This window comes from Charadrius vociferus, unplaced genomic scaffold, assembly GCF_000708025.1.
Source record: "Charadrius vociferus isolate BGI_N301 unplaced genomic scaffold, ASM70802v2 scaffold155, whole genome shotgun sequence".
Lineage (NCBI taxonomy): Eukaryota > Metazoa > Chordata > Aves > Charadriiformes > Charadriidae > Charadrius > Charadrius vociferus.
In genome coordinates, this window is record NW_009648431.1 from 189,977 (window position 1) to 199,817 (window position 9,841).

At 36.7% G+C, this 9,841-nt stretch overlaps 1 protein-coding gene across 1 annotated transcript in view; it reads left to right on the forward strand.

Moving 5' to 3' along the window:
* The window catches only part of EYS (eyes shut homolog (Drosophila)), a gene marked incomplete at its 5' end in the record, with an annotated part of 136,201 nt that extends 127,920 nt beyond the window's left edge, over window positions 1-8,281 (forward strand). Inside the window, one exon of the mRNA XM_009885383.1 lies at window positions 7,969-8,281. Within this exon, the coding sequence (XP_009883685.1) occupies window positions 7,969-8,281 (313 nt within the window). The remainder of the gene's footprint in view (window positions 1-7,968) is intronic.
* Between the last annotated feature and the right edge of the window lie 1,560 nt (window positions 8,282-9,841).

Below are 9,841 nucleotides of genomic sequence, written 5' to 3' on the forward strand. Positions count from 1 at the left end.
AAGACTCTTGCAATTTGCTTTTTTATCCTAACTTGGGTATCATTTTTGATAAGGCAGTTATCAGAGCTGTACTTGATGTAAAGTAGTTTCAGAAAGACATAAAAAGATTGTCAGCAGACTAAATGGAGAATTAGATGTGTAAGTGCCATTAACAACCCTAGTGAGATTCATTTTTAAAGCTATTATAGTTATTCAAAACATCACTTACCTTTGTCTCCTCCACTTACTAAGCCAAAATGTTTTGTAGTAATTTTTTTATTTATGGAAAATTAGTGTAAAATTCTAGACTTTTCTCCCACTTAAGAAATCTTAACTTCTAAACTAATTATTAAACTTTACTCATGAAGTATTTTTCCAGTGGTGTTTGTTATAGTAATGCTAAGTCCAGGAAACCATGGAAAGTATCCAGATTAGCTTCAAGAACATCCCTGTCTTTTAAGCTCTTACATTCAAAAAACCTGAAGTTGTCAGGTTTTTCCAGATTGGCAAATAAGCATTCAGCTGTATGTAATTTTTCTAAATTTCTGTCTCCTTCCCATCACATATTCTGTTTCTCCTCCCGTTTTTAAAAGCACTGTTCCAGACAGTGTCACATTGATGTATATTTAATATATGCAGAGAATTTCCTTTGAGTTTAGGATGGGGAATTGCTCCGGGTAAAGGAAGGGGACTTTAAAACTGTGATATAGTATAACATTCAGAAAGGCTACATAATAAGTGCAACATAATCGCAATAATAAGTCTTAGGTGTTTTACTCCTTTGGTTTAGTGACGCTTCTCTTACAACTAAAGTGGCCTCAATCACACTGACACAAACCCTTTTATTAATTCAAATGAAGTATTGTACTTCCAGCTGAGTCTCTGCTGTTTGAGATATCGTAACGTAAGTTAATTAACATGTATTTAAAGTGATAACTTCTCCAAAGGATTACTGCTCCTCCCACTGGGTTAATGCTGTAGCTGTTGATACAATGAATCTGGCAGATACTATGCATTGGATCAATTGCATCCACATGCCAAAATAATCTTTTGACCTTTGGTCATATATACCTGAGAGAAAAAACAGAGACTATTCATTACCTCAGTAAATACACAGTGTTGTTGTATAAAAATTATTTGAATTTTCCTTTCAAAGAACCTCTATCATTTCATTATGATCTCTGTAGAAGAAAAGAGAGAAGAACCAATTTAACACGGCCCAATGAGAAGCACTTAATGAATAATTAAAGTGAAAGAACTCTTCAAGGAGTTGATCCTCCTGTTTCAATATCCAAGATGGGGGGAGGGGGAGAGGTGTGTGTTATTACTCTGTTTTCTTCACCCTTGTAAATATATTTTTTTTCCCAATGTTACATTTTGGACAATCAAGATCCTAACTGAAATAAGTCCTGATAAATATTTTACTGTAATCTATTTAGTGAAGGGGAGGAACACAGCAAAAAGACATCATTTAAAATTTTATGTAGTTTCCATTACTTGTCCTGTTTCTTCAGTCCAGTTTATTCAGATTAAGTTCTACACTGGTCATAGGCCAAGGAAAATCCAGCAAGGACCGAGAACTGTTAGATTAAGACATTCGAAGAAGCTGTATAGTAGGCTTTATCACTGTTTAAAAGGTCATGATAAACTATTATGTTCTAAAACATATTTTATTCTATAGATATAGCTCTGAGGTCAATATTTCATGAGTTTTTATGCAAGGAAATTTCCCATTAAGAAGTTAGATTTGATGTACAGTGAAGCTTGAATTGCCAACTCATTTTTCAGTATTCAGTATATAAATTTCAGCATGTATAATTTAGTCTTGAATTAATCTCACTTGGAAAGAGTAAAGCCTTACCTAGTGGTATCATCATTAAATAAAATGCTTTAGAATATGAAACATTTATTTGCATGATGCCAGAAAGATTATGAAAAGTAAACATAATTTAGATAAATTCTGAGTATCACAGCACTTAAAGCTTCTATTCCTTTATTCATCCTTGACTTTTCCCATTTCCTGCCAGCTGGATGAACTAAGATGTTTGATTAGATTATCTTTTATATCTAATTTTCCGTTTTCAAGTTTATTCATCATATACTACATACGCAATTTGACTACAGGACCTAGTTGGCAGTACTATATAAAGTTAGTACTATGATATACATACAGTTTTCTGTAGCAATAATAGGCTTCTTCCACACGAGAAAGAGGAAAAATCCTTTTCCTCGCCTTGCTACAACTCCAGGAGGTAGGTGAATATATGTTGCAATTTCTTAGGGAGTATCTCTGTAATAAGCTATACAACAGCTTTTCTGCAGAGAATACGGATACTTACAAAAAGCCAAAGTGAAATTAAATAACCTTTTAGTCCATTTATGAATGTGTGTGCAGTTCATATTTCAACTAGAAAACATAATAATTAATACTGTATAAATGCAGTTAATCTGCTTGGACTATTTAATTAAAAACAAAACAAAACAAAACCACCAACAACAAAATTTATTAAAAAACAAATAGAGAGATACTGGGAAGTCTTTGCTAACGGCAAGCTTCTGTGCTCCTATGTGCCTTCTGTCTCAAGATAGAAAATAGCCGCGTCATCTCCTAGCACAGATCAGCATAACTGGCTTTTCAGTCTAGTCTTTGGCTTCTTTCAGTTAAAGGTTCATCCATTCTACACAGTTATTTACTCAATGGCATAAGTTGTACTATATCTCTTTAGTGCAGAGAGTCTGTGGTGACTTTGTGACAGCTGCCCTGCCTTGACTAACGAGTACCAGCTTGTTTACCCGCACACCTGCTGTTCTGGACCTTCACTGATAAAAAGTTATATCCTACTGCATGTTGGTTTATATCCTACTCCATATTGGTAGGAACACATTGCAGCTATGCCGTGACCATCTTCATCTGAGTAACATGTTCCTTCAAGGACTAAATTTTATGTCTGACTTCTGCGCATCTCCATTTTTTTCATTTATTTCACAGGCATATCAAATTATTGTGCAATATTGAGTAGATTTAGGCAGTGGCGTAACTACGTACAGTCATCTACATGATATGTGTGGGACCAAAGCAAACAACAATAAGGCAACTGTGGCTTGAGTTTGGTATCCACTACTAAAATCCAGGTTTGTAGCAAAAGCATTGAGGTATTGATTTTCCTTCCCAGAATCTCTTGCGCTCGAAATCTTGCTATAGACAAAAGAGGACATAGGTGAAGCTAAGAAATTATTGTTATTCCCATTAACGTTTAATACAAAGCTTCTTCATATTTACCTTTTCTTTGGTGCCATGCTTATCCTGTCAAGGTTCACCTAGTTTGTAAGGTTGACATTTTACCCTTCCTTAAGAAAGCAGTTGGGGGGTGTCACTAGCATCTCCTGGTCTTTGCTGGGAGGTGTTCCCCCCACCCCAGAGGGACCATCTCCAGAGCTGAAGCTGGAGCAGGGAAGGCAGCAGTGACTGGGCCTTGGGGCAGGGGTTATAGCATTGTAACCCAACTGCGACCATGGCAAAGCTGTGCCCCTGCATTGATGTGTCAGCACGCAGCAGGGGCATCCCTCTGATAAGGGGAAAAAAACATGTTTCCTGAGCTAGAGATTCACTCACAAATAGAAATTCTGGTATCATAGATATCTGTATACAAACTCTTTTTAATTTATTGTAGAGAAGTATTTCAGCTTTGCAGCAAATGAAAACTGCAAATCAATACATGATTCAAAGCTTTTGATATCATGTTCAGTATTTTAGTGCTGCTGAAGTATTAATGCAAGGTCGTATTCATTAAAATCTGATGTGGTGATGGTATTTTTCCTACTACAAGTGTAAAAGACTTAATTACTTAGAGATCATTGGTTTTGATATCATTTCAAAGACAGACAGGAAAAGATATTTGAAGTTCAGTTAAGTCAGTGTTATACCAGCACAGTGTTTAACAAAACTGTGTTCAAGATCCATTTCATAGATTGACTTAGAGATGAAAAGATAATATCTAACAACTTGGATCATTTAGAATCTTATAAAACGATTAAAGCTACAAATAAATGCAGTCAGATGCTGATAGCCAAAGCCCAAAGAACTGCACTTACACCATTATACATTAAATTTAAGAAATACGCACAGTCTAATCCGTGTCTGTTTTGTACATAGTACTGTTGAGTATATAATGCATTAATGTAAATGGTAACTATTATATGTTAATGCTTTTAAATTAACAAAAAATGCATCAAAGTTTAAGACCTGGCTAGTTTAGACTTTTACTGCATAAAAATGGCCCATGTTTATTGAAAAGTAGACACATTATAAAGTACAGATTTTAAATAAAGACTATCACTAACTTATTCATTTAAATATATTTTAATCTTCCTTTGCAGGTTTTCCATATATGCTGTTATGTACTAAAGCTATTTGTAAACATGCCATTAGAATTTGATGTAGATTATTATAGATTATGTTTATAAGGATTTTATTGAACTTCTAGATCTTATCACCTCTAAACCTGTCTGGGTTATAAATAATAAAAGAATGATTCTTAGATGTTTTAATCCTGAACACACAGTAAGAAACTAACTTGTTATTAAGAAGACTAGAATACTCCTGTTTGCATTAACATATGTGTTTGGTAAACACTAACAGAAGACGACCTCTTTTTGCACCATTACTCTGTAGTTTTACATTGTTTTGGGCCACTGCTACAAATTTGGGATTGACTAGCTGAATAAGTAAGCCAGTTTTTTTCACATGACATGAAGATCCAGTTTTAAATTTATTTTTTAACCATGTTGAAATAATGTCTTCTTCATGTTCATGATGAAAAAACCCACAACAGCTTCTGTATATTCAAGAAAGCAGTAACGTAATAGCTAAACCACGTAAATTTTTCACACTGGAGTGACAAGAGAAAACTTCATTATCTTGTTTTATTTTTCCTGAGTAATATTATGAAATGAAGAAACTAAAAAAATGAGACCTTGATTTATCTGCTGCAGGAGATGAGCCATATTAAATTGAAAGATATCCAGTTATAATTTCACCAGGAAAAACAAAGGACATTTCTTTCTTAGTTGGTTTAGGTTTCTTCAGACACTGAAGCACTGTAAAATACGATACTCATAACATAATTGCTTGTAGTACAGAATCAGAAGCATGAAACTGAAAATAGAAGATTCTCCATTACATGTTTCTGTGTAGTTCTTCTGTAGTCTCACAGGCTACGCAACCAGTAATAATAAGGAAATTATAGGAAAGTCTTTCTCTTTGTCCTCTTTTTCCTGTTAAGGAGAGCTGCAAGTTAAATATTCTATTCAATATTAATGATAAGAGCCACATTTTCAAAGAATGATTGAATAGTTGCATTTTCACAATGCACACACTAATCATTACTGTAAAAAAAAATATTTTTTTACTACAAAATAGTTAACCAAGGAAATAAAGTGATTAACTCCAGCAGGAAAATAGTATGACTGTTTGTCGTTTCCATACTGAAGTTTTACTGTCAGTGGATTCAGAAACTGTGTCGCTAAAGGTAACTAAAAGTGCATGCGCTTTACATGTTTATGCATAATAAAATTTTATGCAAACCAACATTTACATTTAGCTGTAAAACAACTGGATGAGATGATTTGTATGAACTTAATTCCTTTAAAAAGTGAAAAAGAGAAGCAGCTGGAGCTCTCAAGAGAAGGGGAAGATTTCTCCTTTGCTAAGGAGTGACTGAGGTTGGAAGAGAGAATACAGTAACTATACCTACTTGATACTTCAGTGTAGTAGCAATGGATCTGTAAAGCAAAAATGGTGATGCTGGAAGACTCACAACAACACTATACAAGATGTTGAGGGCTTCCTTCAAGCAAGCTCTATTTTGGTCCATGGACTAAAAGCCCATTAGCAGCTGGTGTGCATCAGCTGTACTCTAAGGATCACATCAACTTATTTAGTTTCAACTGAAATAAATCAATTTTACATGCTCTGATACTGCTCTGCAATGCGATACAAAACACTGCCGTTTGGAACAGCCAGGAAACAAATCATAAAAGGTTTATGCTCATCTGATCTAAAATAGCTATACAGATGCACCTTGAGACACGAGGGAGCACAAAGCCAGGCCTTGGGTATTGTGAAAAAATTTCCTAGGGATCAAAAAGACACGAAGTTGATAGAAGTCTGACTGGGAAGCCTGGACCTTCCACTAAGGAGCCAGTGGAAAGAAAAGCAGCTGATATTTGTTTATATGCATACAAAAAATAGTAATTGTGGCTCAATCACTTGGTGATTTTGTTGTTTAAAGAATTAACTGTTTTATTTTCTAATAGCACCCGTTTTTTTCGATAGATTAATAGCCTTTTAATTATAAGAAAGTGACTAAACCACCTCTAAACTCAGGACACTGTAGACTTCCACATAACAACCAACAATATCTCCTTATAAAAGTGCCTTAATTGTGATTTCTTTTAGTCACAACACAAAAGGGAAAAATCACCTAATTTTTTATGTGCTCTGATGCTACTCTTGAACTCTCAGAGCTGCAATAATGGCCACAGATTACCTTGGGAGAAAAAAAAAAAAAAAAGTTAATTGGATTAAACAGTAGGAGCTATTCATTTTATACATATCTCTTTTCCTTCTTCCCTTTTCTTCAGAAGTATTTCATTAGTATTATAGATAGAGCTCCCCCAGTATTCTGCCCCTCTCGATCTCTAGTTTGTACATAGACAAAGTTCTTTGGTCTTTCAAATTCTCCCTTGCCAGGAAGAATTGTAGGTAAAATGAGAGCATAACTGAACAGAGAACAAAGTAAACCAGTGGTGGATATGGTTGTAACTTCTTTTGTCCAAAAGTTAGATTGCAAAAAGCTTTTGTGAAATTACATTCAAAATAGCTACCATCATGCTATCTTTTATAGAATCCTTTCTGTACACGGAATCTTACATGAGGTCTTTTTCCTACTGACTTACAATTATCCTGTTGGAGTTGTGATAGGGATATAAAAATGTCTAAGTGGAAATTTCCAAAAGTCCAACATAAAAATGCAGGAATAATAAGCAAGGACTGAAGCAAACAGCCACACGAACATTTGCTTCTGTTAAAGAAAAGAATATCCTTTTTGCCAGATGGATCAGTAGGGGAAATTGCTATAATCAAGGCTTCCTTAACATGCTAGTTCTTTCCGGCTTCTAGATAACATCTCTGTGGATCAAGACTATATGAGATTATTGTAAGATTATCTCCCCCCTTGTGAGGAGACCTCTGGACATGATAAGGAGAGGATCAATCAAAGAACATATTGCCAAATGCAAGGGATTTTCTAATTTTATGAGATGTGGATCAACTATGAGATAATCGAGCTTTGTTTTCATTCATATATCAGAAAAAAATTGGAAGAAAAGGAAGCATGAAAAAGTCATCTCCAGTTTTATGCAATTTATACGTCATCCTACATTGCGGGTAAAAAATATCCTATACAATTTCAAAGAAATTCAGCAGATTTATTTTTTTCAGTTACAGACAGAAATTGCAACCTTTGTTTGTAATGATAAACCATTTTTATACGGATTTTATATCTAGAGCAAGCAGGATGTAATATTGTTTTTTCTCTTAGTGATATTGTAGCAGGCAACCAATAATTTTCAGAAAAGAAATTATTAAAATACATAATACTTATAGTTTATACCAGTTTTCTATTTGAATATTGTCATTGGAAGTTTGATATTAAAAGCTATATAGCTACTGGTTTGTCCCATCTAAACAGCTAAGATATTAATGACTGTGCAATTCCATTTAACTGTTGCAAGCAATCTATGTGAAACAAAGTTACTTAGTGATTAATTAAAGGTAAAGAATGAATATTGAAAAAAATTGCAGTTCATTTGTGAGTAATTCAAAGTGAAAATATTGTTAACGTTATTAGTTATTATTGACCTACATCTTCAAGACTGGTGTGTTGTGTTTTGTTAGTTGTTTTTTTTCTTCTCTCATTTCAATAACAGGTGCATATGTCCCCTTGGTTACACTGGTACATTTTGTGAACTTGATATAGACAACTGCATTGGAAACCAGTGCTCTGAGTATGGTCTCTGTCAGGACCACTTGCATAATTACAGCTGTAACTGTGTGCCTGGATATGAAGGACCCTTCTGTGAAGTTGAAATTAATGAATGCTCAAGTTCACCTTGCAGAAATGGAGCTACCTGTATGGATTTAATTGGCCACTTTTCATGTCATTGTGCTGCTGGGTTCAAAGGTAAATTTTCTCTTTTGAAGTGCCTTGTACTACAAATGTGCTTATTCAATTCTATGTAAGGGGTGTTTATATGATTGATTAATAACAATTACATATATATGTATTAGTGTGTTTGTATGACGTACAAGAATTTCAACTGAATTAGCATGGAAACTCTTAGATTGTTGTAGTTTAACCCCAGCCGGCAACTAAATACCACACAGCCACTCCCTCACTCCCCCCTCTTCCCCAGGCAGGATCAGGGCAGGGGGGAAAGGAAGAATTGAAAGGGTAAAAGTGAGAGAACTCATGGGTTGGGATAAGAACAGTCTGTTGAACAGTCTTGTTCAACATATTCATCAATGATCTGGATGAAGGGATAGAGTGTACCATCAGCAAGTTTGCTGATGACACAAAACTGGGAGGAGTGGCTGACACGCCAGAAGGCTGTGCCGCCATACAGCGAGACCTGGACAGGCTGGACAGTTGGGCAGAGAGAAACCTGATGAAATTCAACAAGGGCAAGTGTAGGGTGCTGCATCTGGGGAGGAATAACCCCATGCACCAGTACAGGTTGGGGGCTGACCTCCTGGAGAGCAGCTCTGTGGAGAGGGACCGGGGAGTCCTGGTGGACAACAGGATGACCATGAGCCAGCAATGTGCCCTGGCGGCCAAGAAGGCGAATGGCATCCTGGGGTGCATCAAGAAGAGTGTGGCCAGCAGGTCGAGGGAGGTCATCCTCCCCCTCTACTCTGCCCTGGTGAGACCGCATCTGGAGTACTGTGTCCAGTTCTGGGCTCCCCAGTTCAAGAAAGACAGGGAACTGCTGGAGAGGGTCCAGCAAAGGGCAACAAAGATGATTAGGGGACTGGAGCACCTTTCTTATGAGGAAAGGCTGAGGGACTTGGGTCTCTTTAGTCTAGAGAAAAGAAGATTGAGGGGGGATCTTATTAATACATACAAATACTTAATGGGAGGATGCCAGGGGGATGGGAGCAGTCTTTTTTCAGTGGCGCCCAGTGATAGGACGAGGGGTAATGGGCATAAACTTGAACATAGGAAGTTCCATCTTAACATGAGAAGGAACTTCTTTACTTTGAGGGTAGTGGAGCACTGGAACAGGCTGCCCAGAGAGGTGGTGGAGTCTCCCACTCTGGAGACATTCAAAACCCGCCTGGACGCTGTCCTGTGTAACGTGCTGTAGGTGACCCTGCTCTGGCAGGAGGGTTGGACTAGATGATCTCCAGAGGTCCCTTCCAACCCTAACAAAAGGAGAGAAATACAACCCAAAAGACAAGTGATGTAAATGAAAAACAATTGCTCAGCACCAAAAAACTGATTCCCAGACAAGGGGGAATGAGCAGCATCCCCCTGGCCAACTTTTACCCTAGTTTACACGCTAAGCATGATGTTAAATGGTATGGAATATCCCTTTGGTCAGTTGGGGTCAGCTGTCCTGGCTGTGTCTCCTCCCAACTTTTTGTACACCCCCAGCCTAGTCGCTGATGAGGCAGTACGAGGAGCAGAAAAGCCCTTGACTCTGTGTAAGCACTGCTCGGCAATACCTAAAATATCCCTGTATTATCAACTCTGTTTCCAACAAAAATCCAAAACATAGCCCAATGCTAGCTACTATAAAG